The sequence below is a fragment of the Neolamprologus multifasciatus genome, chromosome 19 (assembly GCF_963576455.1).
Source record: "Neolamprologus multifasciatus chromosome 19, fNeoMul1.2, whole genome shotgun sequence".
Classification (NCBI taxonomy): Eukaryota; Metazoa; Chordata; class Actinopteri; order Cichliformes; family Cichlidae; genus Neolamprologus; species Neolamprologus multifasciatus.
In genome coordinates, this window is record NC_140457.1 from 14966072 (window position 1) to 14992716 (window position 26645).

General features: G+C 38.4%; 1 protein-coding gene across 1 annotated transcript in view; it reads right to left on the reverse strand.

The window, feature by feature from the left end:
- The window catches only part of LOC146496232 (uncharacterized protein C14orf132), a 32340-nt gene extending 6229 nt beyond the window's left edge, over positions 1 to 26111 (reverse strand). Inside the window, exon 1 of the mRNA XM_085143343.1 lies at positions 25718 to 26111. Within this exon, the coding sequence (XP_084999469.1) occupies positions 25718 to 25744 (27 nt within the window). The 5' untranslated portion in view covers positions 25745 to 26111. The remainder of the gene's footprint in view (positions 1 to 25717) is intronic.
- Positions 26112 to 26645: the final 534 nt, after the last annotated feature.

The window sequence follows — 26645 nt, forward strand, 5'->3', positions numbered from 1 at the left end:
GTTCAATCAGACAATAACAGATCCGTGCCACCCTGTCTGCATTCTTTACCTTTATGTTTTATTTATTGGTAACTCATTGTCCACAGTAGCAAGCTGTCTGGATCAGTGGGTATCACTAATAAAGTGAAGTGGATAATGGAAGTGTGTGAAATACTAGTTCAGTAATACGTCTTAATATAAATATTTGATCCCCTTGGTTTGGCCCTCTTGTTCAGATGATAAGTGGGACTGCTTCTATAACTACTTACTCTGTGGCTCATTCATATGAGAGTAGAGCATCAAGCAGTTAAAAACTAATGGATCACTGGAAATTAGAACCTTCAAGGTCACATGCATCCCATAGCGTTTGAACATTTAGGCAGGAAATGGAGGCCGTCCCCTAAGAATTACTGCTAGGATAAAGCTCTAGTACTGACTAAAGTTTCCTGACATTTGGAAACATTCATCTCCTCAACATAACAGTGAACAAGTGGCTAAATGGCTTCAATAACCACATTCAGCCACTTTCAGACCAGCTTGGTACCAAATTGAAACCTTACAAATGACCTCAGCACTCAAGAGTATCCCACTGGGAAAGGTGAAAAGAGTCTAATTTCTCTGGTTGTTTTGTAACTTGTGGATATTTGTGTTTCAACTACAAAGTAAACACAGAGTAAAAAAAAGGATGATTTTCAAAAAAGCTATTACTTGTATAATTACTGTAATATTTTCTCTATACTCTTGAAGGCCTTGTGGTACAAGACGTTGTCTTGATACAATTGTGACTGTATAAAATCAACCACAGGATGGGTATGTTCATAGTATTGTGGTTGATATCATCCCATCGTAAATGGTCATGTGTTTATTAAATCAATTGTTTTATGCACAGTACTTTTTTGTAGCTGACAAAAGCAGTGGACTAGGAAAGCTAGCTTCTTCCACTAAAGGCCTTACTCAGCATTGTTGGAGTAAAATGCAATCATTAGGAGAGATTGTCTGTTTGTTATTTGCAAGTAATCAGATTTGTCTGTTAAGATTTTCCAACCTACTTGTTGCTTTAAAAAAAAAAGACCTCCTGGTCCTCCTAGTCTAAGAAATGAAAAACTTGGAATTTGTAATATTACTTTCTACCACAGCTGATATCACATTGCTTTTTTTTTTTTGTAATGCAGTGCTATAAAACATTACTAAATTCAATAATCACTTTACAGATAGTTTGTTTTTTTTAATCTATCATTACTTGCATTTCAAAAGTTTGGCAGTTATCTGCATGATGGTTGGATACATGAAAAAATCTAACTTGTATTTTTTTTACCATGCACACTTATGAATATTATTTTAATTTTCATTCTACCTTAAAGTCTAATCAATGAAGCACTCTTTGCCCTGGTTTCCCACTATGGAACAGTAAAAAAAATACTGTGTGTCCTCATTTGGATAGAGATTTATGTTGGTGTGCAAGACTACAGCCTAAGGTTTAGGTTTTAATTGGTAGTTATGTGACATTGCACCCCAGGCCGATGTTGTAGAGCAAGGCAAAAGTAATATAACAAGTAGTGTAACAAATTACTTTCTCCTGGGAATAAACAAGTAACATAATGCATTACTTTTTGCAAAAATGATGCGAACAAGCCTGATTTTACAGAAGTCTATTAGAAATTGACTTGATTTATGACCTCAGTAAACAGATTCCTGTTAAGGTTATGGCTTATGGCATACTTTATGGCTATCCTACCAGAATCATACTCTCTGTTTCCCCCCTCTGTGATAATGTCTGTTTTCAAAAATGGCAAATACAAGGTCTGAAAATGAGAGACCACAAAATATAATGTCATATGGCTACACTTTCATACATGTATGTATCAAATTCATGGAGTAGTGAACTTGACTTTCTGATGATTCACTTCCTTGAGTCAGCTAAACAAATACATTTGCCTGACATCTGTGCCTCCTGGATACATTTACACGCTTTCCCAATTTCCAGTAGCTATCGAAAAGTGCAAATAGCTTCTTTCCTTCAATTCAAAGGACCAGCTGTGCAGATAATACATATGATAGTGTAGTATTTTGTGTAATGTTGTGCAGATGTTTATCCTTTATTTGAACATGAAGGGCTAGGATTCAGAAGCTATGGAATAGAAGAAGAGAGAAAATGAAGTGGTTAGAATTAAAGCTATTGAGAGTGGGGTCTGGATTATTCAAAGCCAACACGACCTTGTTTTGGAAAAGACATGCAGTCACTAAATTTTTCAAGTGTAACTTTCCATCCTTGGAGTGGCATGGAATTAGTTTACGCCACTCAAATGGGTTTGTTGCAGGCACCTCAGGATAAAAATACTCACACATTTGCACGTATATACATATATCAGTACAGGAGTGTGGATAACAAACCAAAAACTATGAACAAGCATATATATATAAAAAATAAATTTCAGAAAGAAAACTGTAAAAACGCAACTTACTGTTCATCTTTAACCAATTGAATCTGGGGTTTTTATATTAAATGAAATCAACACACACACAAACTAAAACAGTAAAAAGTTGGGACACAACTTCACTCCAATAACAGCGGAGAAATTGCCCGACTTGCATATTTCACACCTTCTTGGCTTTGAGTGATGGCTACACCTGTGCAACACACCATGCAGCAAAACTACAATCTACAGCAGATGATACAGTGAAAATGTACAATTCCACCTGCTCAGCTCCCACAGCTTTGATTTATTCGTCCCAGCTGTTCCTAGAGCTGTGTCCTCCTACATGGATGATCACAGTAATTGTGAAATAGAATGGACTGTAATTGCCTCCTGGGAGATATACAACCAGTAAGTGTTGAACTGAAATGGTTTTTATTCCAGATAAGAAAAGCCCAAACAAATGTCTCTGAAGAGTGGAGAAACCAACACATATACCTAACCACAAAAGCACTCACGCATGACCATTAAAACAAATTCAGACAGAACTAGGTGGTTCTCGGCATTAGTCCACTGGTCAAGTGGAAATAAATGTAGTCAAACTGTTCCTTTCATCCAACCATTTACTTCCACTTATCCAATACAGGAATACGGGGGGCTGAAGCCTTTCCCAGCTGTCACAAAGCAGGGGGCAGTATATACCCTGGACAGCTTGTCAATCTAATATTAGTGCAACCAATCATGCTAACAGACAATTCAGAAGCACTAATTAAAAAACATGTCTTTGAACTGTAGGGGAGGCTGGGGTACCCAGGACCTTCTTGCAATGAAGCAACAGTGCCCCTTCTGTACTGATGTTTATTTATCCCAAATTTTGAGTCACTTGAATTGAACACAATGCTTTACATTTCAGTAAAAATGACTAAAACATTATTTAATACCTGAATTTTAGCCAAAATAGCTGAAATGTTGGTAAAAAGTTTTAAAAATTAATATAATTTTGTTGAAATTGGGTTCTTACGATTTGGAATTGCATCAACTATGAAATCCAAATGCACCTTTTTTTTCTATTTGACCTTTTGACCTCTCCTGTGACCTTAAATTTGACCTTACAATTTGCAGCAAATCTGTGGCTACATCCACACGTACACGGGTATTTTTGTAATCAGAGACTTTCCATTTCTGTTTTGAAAAAAAAAAAAAAATCCCATCCACACGTGCAGTTTTTTGTCCACATGTAAACGCAACAAACAAAGTCAAATGTTGTTAAGAGAATGCCAAAGCAACAGGTGGCGATATGATCCTAACTGTCTAGAAATGTTGGCCAATCAGAAGTCTAGAAAAGGAAAAGCATAAACAAATTCATCTCACGTAAACAATAACGTGGTGCACAGCGTGACGTCAAAAAAGGCGCACACCTTTGACACTGTGTGACTGAATCTCCGTTTTCTTCGTCCACATGTAAACGCAAAAACTGAGTTTCCGAAAATCTCCAGCCTGGCAGGAGGTTTTAAACATTTTTGTTTTCAGTGAGGCCCAAACGCATAGAAAAATCCCCCATGTAGGTGTGGACGCAGCATGTGCAAAGTAAAGGTAGACTAAAATATCCCACAAATAATATATTTGTTTATTTTCTTCACAATGTGATGCTGAAAAGGTATATAGAATTTGCACAGGTGAAATATAATCCTTATATTTCTTGCATTGGTGTCCTACATTGTTAAATAATAAAAAAGTTTGGTTCTGGAGACATCCAAAAAGATGTAATAATACTGTGAGTAAATGATGAAGTCACACCTAGACAGAACATTTTGACCTGGCCCACCAGGCTGGGGCTCTAAATAAATTCAGTACAGGGCTGTGAACAGAGTCCTGCCACACTTAATAATAATAGTAGTAATATGTTTTATATTCAGTCCTTCTTTATCATTTTTATTTGTTTTATTATATTTTTATTCTTATTTAATGAAACAAGATAAAAAATTACCATATATGGACAGACAGTTTATGATGAATAAAATGCATCTAAAAAAGTGGAGGTGGGTCCATAAAGTAAATAAATTTAAAAAATAAATAATAAAAAATAAAAGTACATAAAAGCTATACAGTCTTTTAAAATGTAGCCAGTTATTTTTCATCACATAAAAGTCAATAAGAAGCAGCACATTTTACCTCAGAAGCAGAAATTTTTCTGAAAAACTGTTGACCGGTGTAGTGACGCTAGACTGAAATCACACTCAATACTTGCACTCTTGAAGAAAAAAAAAAACAAAACACCAAGGAGTACTTTAGAGAACAAATAGGCACAGAAGTGGATCCCTGCTGCGTTCAGAATTGACAATCAATGAAAACACAAAGTTGTTGATTTTCTCAGTCGTCACAGGCATCTTGGCTTTGGTTTCAACATTTTCACAATTAAGTTATTTTGTTGCTTGAAGACAAACACTCTGCTGCTTTGAAATCATGATTTAGTTAAACATGTCCATGGAGAATATCACACACCATCAAAAGGCAGAAAGATCTTTTTTTCTACTGAAGGGTGTTTTTGTTTATTTATTTATTTTTACAGTGTCCAAAGTTGATGTCCAAAACCCAGAGCTCCTATAATAAATTTTTAATAAACTGTTTATTTGAAGGAGTATAACTAAATATTTATGGGTCAGATTGTCAGCATGATGCTCCACATTGAGCTGGTGTGATTTCAAACAGTTATTTTAGTTACTAAAATATGATTTGTATTGAAAGTGAAATTTATTTCTTCAGAATTATTTATTGCTGGTTCACCCATGTGCAAAGACATTAGGATGTCAATCAACCACACCCCAAAATAGTTGCTGAAAGCATGTCTAATCATTAAGCTACAGTGAAACCACCTTTGTGGTGAGATGACTTAAAACTGTACATAAGCATAATACATGTATTACTACACTTAAATCTAATCCTGTCTAATCAGTGCTCTTCTCAGAGAAGTGAAACAGGTGGAACAGTGAGATCATCCAGCAACAGATACTAAATGTAACTGCGCACAGATGTGACTTGCTCTAAAAGGCTGGCGGGTTTCTCACATCGCCACCCTGCTGCTTTCATTAGCAATGAATGAGGGGAGCAGTAAAGAGTCTACTGAGAGAACAAATTTTACACTCAGAATGCCACAGTACCAGTGATGATGACAGGCAACAATATCTGCACAACATCAAAATGTATATATAGTTAGGTACATCATTTGTTGGATAGACACAGCAGACTGAGTGATTCTGGACACAGCCCTACTAAAAATCAGCTTGTTAGCAATGTAATTGTTAGCATATTGGCATGCTGATGTTAGCGTTTATCTGAAACACTGCTGTGCCTAAATACTCTCTCAGAGCTCATAACACAGCTGTGGACTCTCATTCTTGTTGATGTATTTCAGATTTATAGCTTAAATCTACTGAACCCCTAAAAATGAAGAAGTTCTTTTTATGTAGGTCCAAACTTTGTTGGAAGCAAACCAAATTTTTGTCATTTTCTCTCTGTACACCACCTCTGTGGATTTGAAATCAAATAATAAATGTTAACTATAGTAATTAAAGTTATTTTATGCATATTACCCCATTTTCAGAGGCCTAAATGTAATTGGGCAACTGACTAATGAGTAATTTCATGGCCAGTTGAAGCATTTTTCCATGTTGTTTCACGACAAATGAAGCAGATATAACATCTGAAGAAAACTTTTGAAGTTACCAAATGAACAATCTTTTACTTTCTTTAGCAGAAGGAAAGCACTGATAGCTCAGCCACTTCCAAATCCCCGAAAGACCACAGTAGACATATAGAGTGTAGGATGACAGAATTATTACTATGGTAAAAACAGCTTTGCGACATCTACACTGACCTGGTTACAACACTCTCAAGCAGGCAGATGTATCATTGTTAAAGTCAGCAATGAAGAGATTCGTGAGTTTCTGAAAGCACCAGATTGCAGACAAATAGCCTGCAAAGAGCCAGCACAGATCTCATAGAAAGAAACCTTTGTGCAGTATTAAAATGTATTACATTGAATACATTTCAATTTCAGCGTATTTTTTGTTTTCTTATCTGACAACAAAAAGTTGCAGATTCTGGAGGCGTGCTTTGCAGAACTATATTGACTTTGGGCTTTGGTAACATTAGCCCTCTACAGATGCAACTTACAGTACTAATCAGGGAAGTAAATAAATATACCACTCTGACCACTCTTCTCTATAGGGCTGTAGGCACCAAGAAAAAACTTTGAATTTAGCATATTCCTTAGTAAACTGTAGCAGATTGAGGTAGTCATACCATAAATCTTAAGGGTTTTTAAAAGGTTTCTTCACCAGCATGGTAGTGTTAAACCCCTTTGGTTCCTACTGGTCAGATTTACACCTCTGCTTTCATTGATTTCCCCTGTCTCAGCAGCCCAGCAGCATTTTTTAATAAATCTTATAACTCAATAGAACAAGTGTAGCCCAAGTGATCCTCACTTGACGCCTCGATCAATCTGTCAGGTCAGTGGAAATTCAGCAGGACTGAAGAAAGTTTAATATACTTCTTAGATATTATAAATGATCAGCGTTCCTGGTTTTGTCTCTGACCTCGACTTTATACCTAATAGAATATTCTTTTCCCCCATCATTGCTACTCACAATGCATTAAAAGTAGGACTGCTAAAGAAAAAGGCCACATTTATTTGAAACACAATATCTGTAATAATGCATGTTCACATCTGGGGGTAATTACTCAGTGTCTGCTACTCGCACATTTGTAATTAGCAGTAGTGTGAAAACTTATAATGTGAGATTAAACTAAATCCATCACCTTACAAAACATTAAATTGCACCAAAACAAAGACTGATTTCTTATTCCAACTAGATCACACCAAGGAGCAGACAGATAAGGATTTATAGCAACAAGAAAGAGTGAAAGACAGACAATTATTCAGAGACGCTGAGATGAATTGGCTGATTATACATCAAATATCAAGGGGTGTCTTAAAGCCGAGGTATGTTTAGTGCCTATCTAGGTCTGTTATACCTTCATCCATTACTCACAAGGTTCACACAGGTACAAAACAAGGAGAAATCCTAAAGCTAAAAATGGCATCAGTCAGCAGCACCTAAAAAACACCAGGAATAAGGGAAAATGGAGCTGAAAAGTTAAAAGATGACTCAGGATTTCACTTCTATATCCTCCAAAACAAGTCTTAACGAACTGAAGAGATCAGATCAGAGACTGGCAGTCTAGAAAATCTATTTTTTTCTGCTCTATTATTTATATGATTAATGTGCTGACTACCTCTTTAGGCTCTATTCATGATACACTTAATTGTTATTGATGCAAGCATTCAGACTTTTCAAATCATCCCATTATTCCTCAAAGTCTAAAACTGCCTGAGATGCTGTGTTCCTGCCTTTACACAAAGAATTTTGAGCTGGATCATTAACTTCATTTTACAAATAAAGCAGGCAAGTCTTTCAAAAGTGTTTTGTTTTTTAGATTTATTTTCTTAAATAAATTAATCAATATCCATGTATCTGTGTAAAAAAATTTAGCCACTGCTACCTTTGTTTTTGGAGGTACAAGTAATCCAATTCTGCAGATGTGGTATACTAATTACTGACACACCCACTATGTGCACAATGTCCATTGTGCACTGAATGTGGGCAGATACTTGCTAATTAGTAACATACAAATAAAATACTCACTCACTCAGCTCGTTTGTTAGCTTTGTTATGTTTGTATGAGCTGTGTAAGCTGAAAAATATCTGGAACATTATTATATTTCTTTGTATAATTCAGATGATGAACCATGTGGAGCTGTTGCATCTGCATTTGGCAGGTACAAGCAAGGTTGTCACAATATATGGACACAATAAATGCTGATTAACTTGCTACCCTTTTCTACAAAACCATATGAGGCAAATGAAGGCAGTAGGATCATAAAAGTAAACTCATAACTCAAATCTCAAAGCAAATCTACTTTCATGACTTTTTACAGGGTTTTTATTTGTGCCTTAACTCATTTCAGTCATATTTTCAGTCTTCTAAAAAAAAAGATGCAAACCATAAACCCATCTCAGAGACCCTCTTTAGCAAATAACGAGTAGAGACCTGTACCCTCAAAAACAAACAAACATCTGGGCTCATTTACAGGATTAAACAATCTTTATTATGGTCAAATCTAGAAATATACTACTAGAAGAGTTAAATTGAATTTGCATTTGAGATTTTAAGGACAGAGTTTATTCTATTTCCCACTCTCAGTAAAATCTATAAAGTTCAGTACATGGAGTGATCTGGTTTTCATTCTCAAACTTTACTGGTAAGTATCAGGGCAAACAGGTTGAATGTGTATATAAGGAGCACTTGTGAGAGATTAGAAAAGACCATGCACTTGCTGCATATGTTGCTGCTGTCAGCCACAGCTACATCTCCATCCATGTCTGCTCATTCACTGTAGCTGCTCATTCACTACAGAGAAACCAAGCGCAGAGACGAAAGTGCTGAATTGAGTGTCCGCTCATGTAAGACTAAGGCTTGAGGTGATGTGCTGCAGGGCAGGCTCTTCTTTGCTCTTACTCTTAATATACAGGCCAAGCAGAAAGACCCACATCTACTTCATTATCTGAAGTACAAAGCAGTTGGCAATAAGATGAAGAATCATCTTTTCAGCTATCGAAATGACGAGTAGCTCTCCTTTAAGCGATCTCAGGGTCAGTGATTCAAGGAACCACATTCTCCTCCACATGCGTACCTTAAGACTACTGCATTTGTAAATTATATCAAGGTAGATATCATTGTAATTATCAATAATGATGTGCAAATTGCAGTATTCAAATAAAAATCTCGCATTTCATATCATGCACACTTCTGTCTCCCGTCTGTGTTATATACACACACATTGTACTGCAAAGGCAAATCTTCCCAAAGAGAGGTTTGCTGTTTAAGGAGACTAATCTAATGTCTAATGTTACACAAACAATGAGGTGAACTTATCCAACAGTGGTTACAATGACAATATTGTCATCTGCTCTGCAGGCTAATTTGAGAATCTCACTTCCTCTGCTTGAGCTTGTAAAAGACTCTCATTACGACTAAATTTCATTTGCGACAGTAATAATGGTAATATTGTTGCAGCAACAATATTAACAGAATTACAGCAAGCGTTTGTGAGGATTCATGAATAATTCATCTTCAATTTCACCTCATGTCACTTTTCTCACTTTAAAATCCTAAAAAGCTGAGAATCTGTGCACACCTGCACACTCAACGCCTCCAGGTCATGGTTCAATGAGGTCTGGATGCCAGAGCTCTTCCTGACATCTTTTTCCTCCCTCAGTCACTGACTGCTCTGACCTTGTCATTGCTGGTCTCATATCTTCTTCCTCCTGAATCCCAGAGGCTTCAGTGACATGGGAATGGGAGTCACTCATCTTATATAGGCGGAAAAGTTATCTCCTCAAGGATTCTACTGACTCACACTCTACACTATCATCTCACTGTATTTACAAATCTTTATGTACATATACAGTGCTTAATTTATTAGATCACCACCCAATGAAGGATTTGAGCCACAGCTGCACTAAATTAGCAGTGCTGCTAATTACCAAAATCATTTTTTAAATGTTTCTGTTGAGGCTAATCCACCAGTGTATGCAAGCTCCTCCATAATCATTGACTTTACTGCTTTTTTGTAAATCGGTAAACCTCATTATTATTTTTGATTAAGCTGGCAAATTACAGATATTTATTCCTGAACAGAAAAAAATGTTTTGGTGGTTAAATATTATGCCAGCCTCAACTTGTGGTCTAAAAATGAAACATGAATTCATTCAGTAATTTGTAGTTTTAACCAATTTTTTAAAAGATTTCTTAAATATATTTGTGTTTAGTTCTATAGCACATTTAAAACAACACTATATTGAACATAAGAGGAACTAAATATACAACACATTTACACAAAAAATCATAAAATTAAACAAAGTAAATAAGATTGTGCATAATAAAAGCCAGGGTACCCTGCTCAGCTAGAATTGAAAGCAAGTGAGAATAAGTAGGTTTTTAATAGTGCTTTACAATGGATGAAAGACTGGGTATCTCTTCTTTGAATTGCTCCAGAGGAGCTGCTACTAAAAAGGCTTTCTCTTCATTGCTTTTGAGCCTGTACAAAAGCAGTTGGCTTGCAGACCTCAGTGCTCCGTAAGAGTGTAAGGTTGCTAACGTTCAATTAAATAAGGTTGGGCCAAAACCACAGAGACTCTTAAAAACAAGTAATAAAATTTTAAACTGGACCCTGAAATGAGCTGGAATGTAGGTGTAATGTGATCACGCAGTTCCTTTCCTGTCAAAAGGTGAGCTGCTGCATTTTCTACAGCCTGCAAATGACAAAGTAACGACTGATCAGAGGCAAGATATAAAGAATTACTATAGTCTAAGGAAGAGGTAATAAAAGTGTGACTTACTCTCTGGAAGTCATGTGGCAGGAGGTACTTCACCTTACTGAGGATACTTTGTTGAAATAAGCTTGTCTTCTTTCGTAATCTGCTTTTCACATTTTAATGCACAGTCAGAAATCACACGGGGGTGACGGTAAGAAGCTAAAAGACAAATGGCACTGTTGTACACATTTGGCTTCCCCAAACAAAATTATTTCTGTTTTGGTGAGTTCATCTCCAACCACGATTGTACCTCTCTAGGACCGATCACCAGTGCCTGAATAGAAGCATGGCTATTGGTTTGTATGTTTGTCTTTACTTTATTCGTCAGTAGTAACATTTGAATTCTGCAGCCTCATATGCTATTTGTGCAGTTTGTGTGTTACATGTATCACCGTATATCCCTGAAGAGAAATGGATGCATTTTGAAACATCTCTGGATAATTTGTATGAACTGTGCATCTCTCTACTTAATGACCTGTCTTATTAATTTCTGTAATTCACAGCTAAGATGATCTATTTTCATCCCACACCATGATATATTTATTTAAAATTTAAAATTATAAATATTTATAACAACAACAACTTAATTTGTTTATTCTTACTGTAAGGTAAAGCTACTGGGATATGTGACCTAAAGGCAGTAGGATTTTTTTTTAAGACAGATTAAGAGAACTTCTCTCTTTGTTTGTGAATATGCAGCATTAATATAAATCAACATCCGCATGGCTGCTGGTATAAATACTGCTTGTGTATGTGTATGACATAATAATGTGATTTAAACGTGGGTTATCAGAGCAAACATTCCCTACCTTCCCATTACAGTAATCCACTTATGTGCACACGTGTTGCGTCACAGCAGCCCTCAGATCTGCAGAGCATTAAGAACCAACACTTCCTGTCAAATGTAAACTGCAAATGTAAAGTCATCTCTGTGCTATGTGTTTTTCAAATTTTTCCATATATTCTTTTCATATATGTATGAATTTAAGATAAAATGACAAAACTGATGAGGTGGATAATGTAAGAGGTACGAATGGTTGTCAAAAAGCACTAGAAAAGTGATCCATCTGTTACACAATAAATAGTACTTTGATTTCCTCAAGATTAACTGCGAACACAGTACGCAAGTCAAGAGCAATAAACATTTGTTTTTTGATCAAATTGATTTGACTTTAGTTAGCACTGCTGCCACACAGGAAGCAGACCGTAGGTTCAAAGCCAGGCTAGAGCCTTCCTATGTAGAGTTTGTGTGTTTTTCTTCTGCCTGTAAGAGTTCTCTCCGGGTACTCCAGCTTCTCTGCCTTTTGCCCTGTTACAGCTGGGCTAGACCACAGCCTCCCTCATTGACCCTGTAGCGGGTGGAGGGAAATGATGCTGCAAAAGAAGAAGATGGATGGATGGGTTAGTTTCCTTTTTCCTGCTGGGAAGGCATTTTTGTATTGTATTGCTAGCGTAATGGATGCTTTCCAGCAAAATATCCCTAACCTCTGAATCAGGGTTGGCAGCAGACCATATGAAGTGGACGGGGAACCAACTTTGACAGGGGGCACTTGCCCCAAGTCACTTTGCTATTTTACAATTATTCATTTACTTGTCAATTCTTTTCCAGTAATTATAACCATACACATATTGCACACTGATAGAAAATTGTAGTTACAAAACTCCAAAAATACCTGTCTTCAAGGCAAAGCAGGAAAGAAGCACACTAGGACTGTGAGCGCTCAACACATTTCCATTTGTTTTGCAATTTTCAACAAGGATCGTGCTTTAAAACTAGTGACATGGGTGTTTACGTTTTTCATTACCAATATTGTATGAATTAGTGTAACTTATAGTCAAAGTGTATCCATAGAATTCAGCCTCGGGGGATGCAATTACAGGATGCAGAGGCCCATCCATAATGCAAGTGCTGCTCTGAACACAACTAAACTGGTTATGCTGCTCGTATTAACAGGGATGTGCTTTTGTGGTGTTATTATTAATGCTGTTTGCTTTGGTGATCAGGGGCTCTTTGGTGAGGTTAAGGTATCAATGTTTCTTTAGGTGTAAAAAGGATTTAAACATGCCTCTTTTTAACATTAACCCTTCACATTAAAGAAAAAAGAAAAGCATCTTAATAATATCCAGTCCATTTAAATGTATCCATGGGTGGCTACTAAAGCCAAAAGACATTTTATGCTTTTCTCTGCAATGACAGTCTCAGTGTTATGCTTTTTTAAAAAAAAAACCCAAAAAAAACAAACCCATAAACCTGCCAGCTGATATTGATATTTTTATATATTTAATCAAAATAGATTATGTGGGTGTAAAAAAGAGTGGCCACAGGGGTTCTGTGAACCAACACAAGAATAAACACAGAAGGCTCCACAAAGTGCTGCAGGACTTGCTGTAAAGTCTCCAAAATTAGATTTCCCTGTTTATGTCAGTGTGGCCTCATGGCGCATAATGATCTGCAAAGTGAATGAGTTTTGGTTGACCTTTACTTAAGTGGATCTGAAGTACAAAGTGAAAATGTATTTTTTATTATCATTATTTTGTCCTTGGGGCTTGGTGTTGGTAGAGCAAAAAGTGGTCAGTCATATTTATTTGACACTTGAGCCTTTTTAGTTTGCTGTATGTTGTAGTAAACAACAAAAAGCAAGCATTATTTCATTATCCATGCAAAATTAAGCTACGAGGACAATGTTTCTTCAGTGTGTATGTTGTCGGCAGCCCAGCGGATAAATCCAGTGAGAACACTTATGCCTACACTAGTATAGTACAGTGTATAACCTATAGACTGTTGTAGGTTGGCATCAGCATTTATGAATGGTTATTTTCCCTGTGGGTGGATGTCATACATTTGTCATGTGTGTGCCATGTTGGCCTAGTTACATTACAGTGGTGCCTCTCTGTTTGCTCTTATTAAAATTCTCGCAGTATGAGTTTATTTAAATGTTTGCATGTACAATGCATCATGAAAACACATTAGTTTCTGAATAATTTGACGGAACAAATCTGGACAAGCCTACATTAATTATTGCACGGCAAAAGAAGGAAAAGAATGAGCACAAAAGATATACACGAAAGCCCACGTATGCACACGGAAGCCTTGCATTTATGTCTCTGGACCTTCTATCCATCAGTCATCATTATAAATAAATAATTTCTGACTTTCGCACTCTGAGATGTATACAAATGACAGGGAGCAATAGTGAGTGGGTGGTGAGACACAGAATATGTACAGGCTGCAAGTGAGCGGGACCCAGGTGTGAAATCAGTAACTGCAGCAACAAACAATATCATCGCTTCTTAATGACAAGTATGAGCGACAGTAAAGTATAAGACTGCAGAGCTTTGACCCTTCAGGGCCTATGCTATGCTTAAAGCATAGCCGTAAGCCTAACCTGATATGGTGTATGCACTACATGTTCCAATATAAATATCCTCACTATCCATTTACTTATTTTGGCTAGAGTAAAACACCCCGGGTAAAATATTGTGATACTTCTTAGTTTGGTGTAAGCTTAGGTCTGAAACTGTTGATTCCAACACAGAGGTTCAAATGCATCAAAACACCTGCTAAGAGAAGGTTCAAGCACTTGCCACAAACTGATTCACAACTCCTTGAAGGCGTCATAAAAAATTCAATGTTAAAAGGGGAAAAAAAATGCAAACTTAGTGTACTTCTCCACAAATCAAGCATACCAGCAGAGATGCCAAATGACTTCCATATGTAATACAGCTTACATACTGTAAGTGCCTGATTCATTACCTGGGCATTAAAGTTGCATGTGCCCAGAAAGGGTACGCAGCCAGATTTACTTTATATAAAACATCACAAGGACAGTGGAGGCCCTGCTAGTGCTAAAATACAACCAGGGTTGTAATGGGAGAGGTATCATATGTTTTCATATGAAATACAGTCAGCAGCCTGTTCTTGAGTTGTGGCTAGAGCTACATTAGAGACTGTCAGCTGTTGCCTTAGAAGCCAATCTAAAGGAAGACCTAAGGCAGCAGTATTCGTGAGCAGTGAAGTAATATTGTGTGCTATACAACCTAAACTCCTTTGCAGATTGAAGAGGAGTTGAATAAGAGGGAAATGGAGGGAGGGGAAGGCCTCTTTGTACACTTTGTCACTCGCCTTAGGGCTGCTTTCTTTGAACAAACCCAAGGTCACACTCAAAGAGTAAGGCCCAGTGAAAGAGATCAAATCAAGAAGCAGGATTTTGTTGTTGGTATTATTATGGAGGCATTGTTTGAAGCCAGTAAGGTTTTAAAGTTTGGAAAGAGTAACAGCTGACATAAGTTGTGGAAAAGCTGCGAGCGGGTAATTAACTTAAACTGTGGAGATGTAAACAATTTAACTGGCTTTTCCTGGAAAACTACAGACGCCATGTTGGAGACTCACGACCCACTTATACTGCCTTTAGCATACTAATGATTCCAAAAATGCATAATGATACCGATATATTACAGCAGCCGTGGCGATGTTTAACTACAATCATAATTCATCACTGCTTCCTCACTAATAGTGTGTAATCAGCTTCTGCCATTCACCATTCACCAAAGCAGAACAACCACTCACTGTTTAACTCTCCACAATTTCCAATCGTGTTTCCTTTTCATCAAAAAAAAACCTGCTCATGAGCTGAATGCAGATGTGCGTTTTAACGGCTGGAGCATCAGCTTGAAGCTCATTTTCAAACAGAAGGCCGAGGCACTACTCTTCAAAGTTTTACCCTAAATTGTAGCTTAATGTTATTTAAAACACATCAATACAGGCTGATGAAGCTACTTTGCAATTATTTAGGGGGAATAGATTATTCATGCCAAAATGTATAATTGATGCTTGCAGAATATCAAAAGCAGCACACTATAAGAAACATTTGGCATAGGTCTATCAGGGAAAGATGTTATTACTTCATACTTGGCCGTCACAGTCCATCAAGTCTCCCTTTCATTCACCCCAGGACTTCTTTCAATATGCAGCAACTCATTTTAGGTGCAAAACAGCTGGGAGACATTTGCTATTACAGTGCAAACATGTTGTAAAATAAGATGGCAAGGTGAAATTGAGAAATTATGTGTTGTAATATGACAGTTATTGACAGTTCATTTAGCCCTGGCTCCCTTGGTTACTGTTGCTACATCCATCAATTATCTGGTCTCACTTGGCTAAATTTTGTTTGATAATAACGATAGACTTATAAATCAAAATCTGAGGAATTTTCAAGATAGTAAGCCTTCCATAAGCTGTAGCCAAATACATGTTTGTCCCTCTGGTGACAAGAATTTGGAAGATCCCATTAAAAATCTCTAGTTTGACTTTCCATCTACTGAAAGAGATCTTTTACGAGAGAATTTCAACCACTGGATGCATTTTACTGCTGACTCGTATGCTTTTGGCTATAGCGAAGTCAAATTTATAACTTAAAAACATATGGCATTACTTGAAATAGAAAGACCCACACCCCTGTTTTTGGAGTGTGGGTCTTCTGATTGATTTCAGGCTTCTAAGGTTAACTTCTGCAGGGTCAAACATGTTGATTTCATCTGAAAATTCCACATGAACAAAGCCAACTTTCTGGGACTATGGGACATGATACGACCCTAATCCTCAGCAACTCAAGATCGAATAGAATTACGCTCCTGCAGTAACACACGTTCCAGCCGTGTATTCCAGCCCAAACCCTAACTATAACCTTATCCCTAACGTTAACCACCACCTTAATCGCGTTAGATAGTGTTTTCCAAAGCGATTTAAGTAAAATAAATGTACAGGTGTAGATTCATTCCAAACGGTTCTCATGTTTCCTAATTTTTCCGAACTTGTAATATAGGGACGTGTTGGGTGGCCAAAGGCGTAACATACCTACGATTTGTCACCTTGGGGCGATCGTGCCTCAAGAGTTGGGAGTTCGCCTTGTAATCGGAAGGTTGCCGGTTCAAGCCCCGGCTTAGACAGTCTCGATCGTTGTGTCCTTGGGCAAGACACTTCACCCATTGCCTACTAATGGTGGTCAGAGGGCCCGATGGCGCCAGTGTCCGGCAGACTCGCCTCTGTCAGTGCGCCCCAGGATGGTTGTGGCTACAATGGCAAGCTACATTGTAGCCACAGCCATCCTGGGGCGCACCAGTGTGTTTCATCCAGTGTGTGAATGTGTGTGTGAATGGGTGGATGACTGGTTGTGTGAAGCACTTTGGGGTCCTTAGGGACTAGTAAAGCGCTATACAAATACAGGCCATAGTGTAAAATGTTACGCTTTGGGAGTGAGAACGTGTTGCCTCTTAATGTATTACAATATTAAATCCACTAGCTAAATAATTTTTGATCCCACCTGTGACACCAAAACAAAACTTGTATGTCAGATTATTATTATCATTTGAGTGTCACACAATAAAAAAAGCTTTGAGCATATGGACTAACAGCAATGTGCTGGCAGGTATTGCTATTCCATCTCCATCTCTTCCCAACTTTTGCTCGGTGGTCAATAAATCACACCTGCTCCAGTGAAGATTGAGCACACAAAAGGGGATGAGGAACCATTGCTCTTTCTCCTGACCATATTTTACCTTAAGGCTTCTTTCCTAAAAGGGCAGAGATTCATGATCAGGGAAAAACAAGGGGAACTGGACTCCAGTATGCAGTAGAAATGCTGGTTTGTTTTGAAATGTTGCTGTTCTGAAATGATTGAAATGTTAGTTACTGCATCTGCAGTAGATGGGCTGTGTTCTAGCATCCTTTCTCGTTAAATTTAGAGCTCAGCAGAATTTAAGGCACTATTCATCCATCCATTTTCATCCACTCCTTCCAATTTAGGCTCACAGGGGGATTGGAGCTAGCATCCTCTAATTAACCATGTGTGGCCACAGAGATTTCTGCAGGCACTGCTTGCTTAACAAATGCTACATACTCCTGGTTTAGATTCCCAAAGGCTAAAGTCACTAACAAAAATCTATAGTTTCATAACATTCATAGCTTTCATCCAAGAGAGAAATACTACACCTGTGGATAACTTCACTGTAGTGAGCTCTTACTAATCAGGATACAAGACAGACTTAGTGAATAGATATTTTTATTTTTATTTTTTTTATTGCACAAATACATGATTACAGATGTACCACTGGGTGGAGGTGCTTTACTGTTGCCTAGTTTAAAGAATTCTACTAGAAGGCAGTTTCATGCTTCATTCCAAGAATAATGAGAGCCAAAAACAGAGATTTGCAATTTCCTGTTAGTCAGGAACTTGATGGTCCCATTTGCATGCTTTCTTTTAATATCATTTTGGCACTTTTATGGCTTTATTTGGTATTTGATAAAGATGGTGGAGATAAAAAGAGAGAGAGCGAACAGGGGAATGAACATACAACAGTATGTGTAAGTGCCAGCCAGGTGGGAACTGAATTGGAAACTCGTGACATTTTTGCTAGTGTGGTTTATGCCCAAATCAGAGAAAGAGAAAGGGTGGGAACCTGGAGCTGGCCATCTAACCACCTGCTGCAGCATTACTGACTTTTCAGCATTTTCTGTCTTCAATATGAGATAATTAATGTATCATTCTGATTCTAGGAAAGACTGCATAAAAAGCAGTCGACAAAACCAACCCACAGTACTACTGAATGCTCGTCTCCCCCCCCCCCCCCCCCCCCCCCCCGCCCGCTATTCTGTATTACATGCATCCATCAAGTGGGAGTAAACTACGAAGTGGCCCTGCATTGAAGAGCACGACCTCTCCTTCAACCCATCTGTTAATGGAGACGTGTCAAGCAGGGCAACAACTCTTAAGGGTTTGTATAAGAGTTCGTCATTAGCAACTTTTTAATGTTGTTTACTGCCTTTTCACTCTCTCTGTGTCCTTGAATTTATCATTTTTTATATCAAGAGACATGAGAAATGACTGCATGTACAGACATAAAAGACAATAAAGGAAAATAAATCAGTGACCTGCCTTCAAATTGCATTTCTTGATAAGCTACCAGAATAGAAAACAGACCTATCTAAGCACGATTACCTGCTTTTCATCTATTTAAAGCACTGATTGTCCCGTCCCCCCCCCCCCCATGCAAACAGCTCTATGTAATTTGTTTAAGCTGACTGTTTGCATTCAACCTGTGTGCCTCTAAATATGAAGACACATGAAAATCTGGGTCTGTTGCAAGTTTTCACTATCTCAGGACTACAGCTTTCATGTAAAAGCAATTGCTGAAAAAGCAGACAAAAGAAGACCGGAGGGGAAATAAATTCTTCAAGATGAAAAGGCTGCCGTGACATTATTACACTCTTCAAATTAGCCACGACTATAGAAAGCAGGAGATTTTTAATAGGGGCAGTCAGTTCGTGGAGAATTCACAGTGAGATAATATCATTATGTAACTCGATTTTTTTATGAAGTTGGGTTTAAAAAAAAGGAAAAGAGAAAAAATGGCCTAGATTTACACTTCGTGTCTATTTCCAAAATTGTGTTTAGTGAAAAATAATCTAGTTTGCGAATAAGTCAACTTGAATTTCTATATCTGGCTCAATATCCAGGGGTGGTGGTGCGCAAACATGTCTTGCTATATCTCCAGCATGTCTTTCTAATTCTAAATTATCAGCTTTAAACACTTGCTTTTTATGTCACCTGGCAAGTAAACTAAAGTGGTTTTGTGTCTATATACATAGGTCTGCTTGTTGCTGCTGTCAACAACGCTTTACTTCATCATCCTGTCACTCTCATCTGTACTCTTTAACACAGGAAGAGATGTACAAAGCCTGTCAGGTAGAATGACTTGGGGCTATAATTTCACGAGAAATCATGATGGCTTGCCATGAAGAGACAAATCAGCCCATCCTTAGGTATGAATTTGGCCAGGTAATGAAAATATTTTAAAGCGAGAGAAATAGACATGACAGGGGATTACATATAACCCTATATGACAGAGGTGGTTATAGTGCATGTATGAAGAGCTAAAAAATGAGTAAAAGGCAAAGGCCACTGGGACACCCTCCACTGGATAGGCAGACCCTTAAGGGTTTTGCTGCCCTGTGTGGCAGATCTGTCAGCTGAAGCACGTTTGAGACTGGCAGAATGCCCAGGATGTCTGCGAAGCTTGTCTCGGGCTGACCTCAACATTAGTTACTAACACAATGATTCATTTTCTTATGCCTTAACATCTGCCAGTTAAATAACCTAACAGTGACAGCCTCAACAAGATGCTAAGATATACACAATATAATTAACATCAAAGTAGCAGTATTGGGGAAAAAAAGAAATTCATAAGTATGTGGATGTCAAAAATTAATCTTGATATCCACAGGGATCTAAGGGAAGCTGTGTGAAACATTTCTCAGTTCAGTCTAATTGAATAGATAAAACGCAAACTGCCGAATTGCACTCAGCTTAGCATTCAAAAGCTTTGCTGTGATTGTCGCCTATTAATCCATGTTTCACAATGCTCGAGGATGCCACCACTTTAAAGCTAATGCTGTATACCCTTTTTCCATTTCAAACCAGCGAAGCATTGCTGCCAAATGCAAATCATTCACCAAACGCAAGAGTGCACACATTGTTCTGTCAAGAGCTATTTAGCAATGTTTCTCGTATAACATACAAAACCATTTTAACAAAAACAGGAGTGAGAAATGCTGAAAAACAATAGCCAGTAATGCTACCAGTTTCTGTGTAATGGTACACACCGTGCATGTTATTGGTTCTTCTGAATGACAAGCAAGCTACTCAGTTTCTATGGTCAATTTCCTCTTTTCAAATACTACAACAATAATGACCAGTGCATCTTCAAACCCACCAATTTTCTACATAGAGAAAATCAGAAATCTGCTCGTCTGAGTTAAAGTTCTTTAAAAAAATTTCCAATCTTTAGGCCAGAACAGCTTTAGCAGCATCCGTCATCTTTTAGAGACAAAGTGGTGGTGAAGGTCCAGTGATTTGCAGGCAGCAGAGCTACACTGAGATGGATGGGCAAAAAATCATCCATTGTGAAGTCAGTCTTGAAAACTCCAGGGACATTTGCCTGACTTCATTCACAGTCACCATTACAGAGTGACTCAGGGCACAGGAATGAATTTCACTTCAGTTAAATTAGCCATTACCGATCTGAGAGAGCTGCATTCTTTGGGGGGAAGGTACGTGAATGTTGAAAAAGGTGAACTTCAAAAATGGCAAGTGTGAGGTAAAGAGTCAAGAGGGAGTAGTAAGCCACCTTTCTAGTACCAAATACAAAATTCCCTTTAAAGCATTTGTCATCTGTTTACTAGGGGTGCAACGATACTCGTATCGATATCGAACCGTTCGATACAGTGCTTTCGGTTCGGTACGCATATGTATCGAACAATACAACATTTTTAATTTATTTTATCAACTTTCCTTCTGACGATGCTGTCTGTGTTGAGCGCTCAGTGGATCTGCGCTCGACAGTGCAGCCTAGGCGGAGTAGTCGAACACAGATTCACTGAGCGCAGGGCAAGCTAGCTAGACAGAAGTTAAGCTCGTTGCAACATGGCAAATTGAACCTCCCCCACCCTCATTCAGATCTGGCGTTTGGAACTATTTTGGTTTTCATGTGACGTATGACCCTGAAGGTAAGCGCGTCATGGACAAAAGTAAAACAGTATGTTGGATGTGCCAGCAATGCTCAATTGGTGGGAACTAGTGTGTTAGCGCAGTTAGCTCGTTAATGTGTTGACGTCTTCCAGCCCCACTCATGAGGTGATCCGCGGTAGCTCGTTAACGGAGATTTGCCGTGTTGTGACGTTAACGTCATTTCAGATTAACGCTGACAGCACTAGTGGGAACACAACCAATATGACTGCACATTTACTCTGACATCATCCTAGTGCAAAGACAAGTGGAAGCAGACAAAAACAAGCACGCATGCTACAAACTTTACCCGAGTCATTTAGACAGCCGTTAGCACATGATTCTCCTTATGGGGACCTGATATGTTTAATATGCTGCTGAGAATATAGCCCAGAAGAAGCGTATAGTATAGCTTTTATTTTGGAAAGAGACATTTCTCCATAATAAACTCTCTTTTCCAAAGATGAGTGATTCCTCAATCAGATACAGGGCTCGCAAAATCGCTAGCCCGACGTCCTGGGGCTTTTTTCCAGTCGGGCTACCAAAATCTATCTCTGCCCTGCCCGTCGGCCTATCGTAGGAAGGAAAAATATATGTCAATGCTTTTGCATTCTTTCGGAAATGTAGCTGGGTAATTATGTCATTGGCATCGGCCACTGTCAATATGTGACATACTGAAATCGCGTTTGAATTTGCGCTTGTTTTTTGCTTTCACTTTGCAATCGCATGAACTGTGTATAGAAAGCGACAGTACTGATTGGTGAGTGATGATAATTTGCGCACCAATTCCTCTGACATCGTCTTATCAATCGTTAGCTTACTATGCAAACATGACCTGACCAAACATGAAATCTCCTGCAGCTTAAACATGTGAGAGGTTGATCGCGCAGAGAATCGCTGAGCGTTATGTTAGTGCGTGTGTAAAAGCAGCAGGATATATATTTTAGTTCTGCTGAGCCAAATAAGACAGGTCAGGGTGAAGAAGTGACAAAACGGAAAAGTTATGACAAATCAGACTATAAGGCAAAAAGAAAGTGCAGCTTTATGGTTTCATGGACAAAAGAATTTCTGTGGCTGCAATATGATGAGCTAAATAGCACATAAGTGGTCCGCAGGTGCGCATTCGCTGTCAAAATAAAAACCCGCACAAGATAAGAAGTTGCAACGCGTGTTTGCTTACATAAGATTTTCAGGAGGAGGACAGACATTTGTTTAGAACTCTTAAAGATGTCGAAGAAGCTCCTTTAAGCAATTACTGTGATGTTCCTCCACCTCCAAAGAAATGTCAGAAGGAGTCCGAACCACAAAAGAAGCGCGTATTCTCGGAAAAGTGGTTGCAGGAGGTGAGCTGGCTTCAAACAAATGATGAACGCACAGAGATGTGGTGCAGAATGTGCCATGAAAATTTAATAAATGACAAATTAATAAAAAGGCATGAACATTTTTTTTGTATCGAAAAAATATCGAACCGTGACACCAAAGTATCGAACCGAACCGAACCGAACCGTGAATTTTGTGTATCATTGCACCCCTACTGTTTACTGTTGTTTTAGGGCTGAAATTAGTTAAAGGGGAATAGTCTGGTGTGGGGCTAGTAATACACAGCTGTCTTAACTACTAAGCATCAACTATAAAACGATTTTTCACCATTTCATTCAATTCATTCATTCAAAATGAAATAAACACAAGTGCCGAAAACTGCAGTTCCTTTATCGGCCATTTGAAGCTGGTGTTCACATGTTAATTGAACTGAAGGTGTTACAGACACATATGGCAGATGTGCGATCAAGCAAATGTTGAAAAACAAGTTTTATCTACTTACCAAACATCCTTGGAGCATTATCTACTGGTGCGCTGTAAAAGCTGTTTTGCTAACTGAGTTTAGGTCGCTAGGATAAATACATATAATAAAACATATTAACATTCTGTTAGTCTTTTGTTGGATTCATTGCTTTGCCTAATGTTTAAGTATTTCACACTTTTGTCCTTTACTCTTTAAAAACATGTTTTCTTTGTCCATAATATATTACTAACAGACAATAGGACAAAGGACAATATACACTCACTGCCCACTTACTTAGATAAACCCGTTCATGTTATGCTCATTAAAGCAAGTATCTAATCAGCCAATCATATGGCAGCAGCTCAGTGTATGTAGCCATGGTTAAATGACGTGTGGAAGTTCAAATCAAGAAAAGGATGGGGAAGGAGGGTGATTTAACTTGGTGTGGTTGTTGGTGCCAGACATCGGTAGTATGAGTATTTCACAAATGCTGATCTAGTGGGAACTTCACACTCAGTCATCTCTAGGAGTTACAGAAAATGGTCTGAAAAAGAGAAAATATCCTGTGAGCAGCAGTTCTCTGTGTTTTGTTGATTCCAAAGGACAGAGGAGAATGGCCAGACTGCTTCAAGCTGATAGGAAGGCAACAATAACTCAAATAACCACCCATTACAGCCAAAGTATAGAACGAGCATCTCTGAATGCATAAAATACTGAATCTTAAAGAAGATGGAGCAGCAGCAGAGTCTGTAGTTTACGTGGGCTCATCAAAATTAAACAACAGAAGATTCGTGTTGTCGTCTCAGAATTTGGCTTAAACGACATGAATCCATCCTGCTTTGTATGAAGAGTTCAGCCTGGTGGTGCTGTGATGGCGTGGGGGATCTTTTCCTGGTTAATTTTGGCTCCTTCTTTCCAACAAAACATTTTTTTAATGCTACAGCCTAGCTGAGTATTTTTGCTGACCGTGTCCATCCATTTATAACTACGGTGTGCCCATCCTCTCGTGGCTGTTTCCAGAAGGATAAACACAAAGCTCAGATCATCCCAAACTGGTTTCTTGCACATGACATAGAGATTACTTTTCTCAAATGGATTCCACGGTGATCAGGTCTCAATCCAATAAAGCACCTGTGGGATGGGGTAGAACGGCAGATCCACATTATGGGTGTTCAGCCAGCAAATCTGCAGCAACTGTGTGATGCCATCATGTCAATATTGACGAAAATCTCTCAGGAATGTTTCAAGCACCTTGTTGAATCTATACCAAGAAGGTTTGAAGCAATTCTGAAAACAACCAAAAGTCCAACCAGGTACTAGTAATTTGTAATTAAGTGTCATGTGATTGCATATTTCTCAAATATTTACATTTTTTCACTCTTTTTTCCCCCTATGTACTGAAAAGGTTGCTGTCTATTGCTAGTTGTCTGGTATTCATCTCATAAATTAATCAGTTGATCCATCTCTAAACATTACTTGTATCTAGTACCCATTTTGGGGACCTTTGCCAAGAATTTCATTTGTGACACGTTGTTTTTCTTCCTGGCATGAAGAAGAAACAATACAAAACTAATTCCAGCATCTGCACTTTTGACTTGTGAGGTTTCCATGCTCTCCATAATGTATTACTTTGCTTCTCTTTAAATCAGGTAATAGTGAACAACAACGTATTCTCAGATGGGTCCATGCTCCAATGCATTTCCATTTAGAGGTCCTTGATTTAAAAAGATTTGGGAGCATTTGGCTTCATCTTGCCTCAAAGAACAGCCCTTGGCAGAAAAAAAATAATGCAATGAACCCTTTAATAGTAGTTGTGCGACGAATGGCAAAGTAGATGGCACCAGATAAACCACAAGCTGCCAGACACTGAGAGAGAGAGATGAGAAGGAGGAGGAGGGCAGGGAGAATATCAAAACAAACCCCATGTTCTAAACAGATGCACAATAGCACATGTCCTCCGTGGAGCCAAAATCACTTCAGCACGTATTATGCAAAGCAGTGCAATACCATATTTGCATGAATTACAAAAATGATTTTGGGCCAGTGAAGCTGGTGCAATTCAAATGCCAAAAATAAAACGAAATGAAGAAGAGTATCACATCCACGATGTGGTTAAAGCTTAAAATATACATTTGGAGCTCTCATTATTTTGAATTCTCTGACACAAAAGCATACAGAAGTGCAGCAACTCAACGACATTCAACGCCTAATGGTGACACATGAAGCAAAGAAAACCTGCGAGCTATAAACTTTGAAAGGATAAGGAAGGAAACTAAACTATTTACTTGAAGACTGTTAGAGTGATGCTGGAGTGCAACAACGTCCCACTGGCCCTCACACAATGATATGCGCGCATAAAGACGCGATGGTATCCGTACTGAACCATGTTTAAACACTGCAATTATTGGAAAGTGTCAAAGCGTGATATGAACTTATTCCGCGGCCACGCCCTTGAAATCCACGGGCAAAATACATTCATAATAATTTTTTAAAAGTTCAGACAAGCTAAATATATTTGAGCAGTTTGGAGGCGAAGCGTCTCACCTGTGCAGCCATGAATGAGAGATCCATACTGTTGCTCCGTTCAAGCCAAGGCACTCAACGAAAGATGCGAACGTGCGTGTTTTCTTTTCTTTAATTCCCCGTCAGAGCATTTGCCTGCTTTTGTTTACTCGACATCCACCGACTCCGCAAGTTGGTAGGTGGACTTCACGTGAAGCGCATGTCGAATATGAAGAGTGGAAAAGAATATGAGAAGGAGAAATGAAGGGGGATAACGAGGAAGGCGGAAAAGGGGAGGGGGCGAAGCAGACGGGGTAATGAAGAGATGTGGCTGCGAGAGAGACAGCGCGAGTGAGAGCGTGGAGGAGGCAGGGGAGCCGGACTGCCACATAAAACGGAGGAGGTGCAAGTCCTCCCTCGCTATCCTCAGTCTCTGTCGCTCTCTCACTCTCCCTTCGTGTGTGTGTCATGCTTCTTTCTCTTTGTGCCTCCCTGCTGTTTCTTTGTCTCTTCAAGCTGCGTTGTACGTCATTTTCTCATATTTTACCTTTTAATCGTTTTTTTACTCATTTTCTTCTGTTTTATTTCATAAATCAAAAATGAATGGAAGCGGGGAAAGTATTTTAATCTTTTCCCACAATGAGACTGTATTTCCTAACAAAGACAGTATTCAGTGCTATCATTTTTCATAGAAATTGTTCCAGTCTTTCATTGTGGAGAACAATTGAAAATGTTTTTTTGTTTTTTCAATCATTGAATCTAAAACTAGGAAACTATAGCTATTTATTATTTTGGTTTATATGCACTGTTTTTTAAGAACTGAAGAGTTCTTTAATGATGCAATGTATGTATAAAATATATTCACTCTTCAATTCAGAGAAATCTGGATTTAAACATAACAATAGCACCTTTCCCAGAGCTGGGTCTTTTAATACCCCTTTACCATCTCTGTGTTTGGGAACAAAATCTA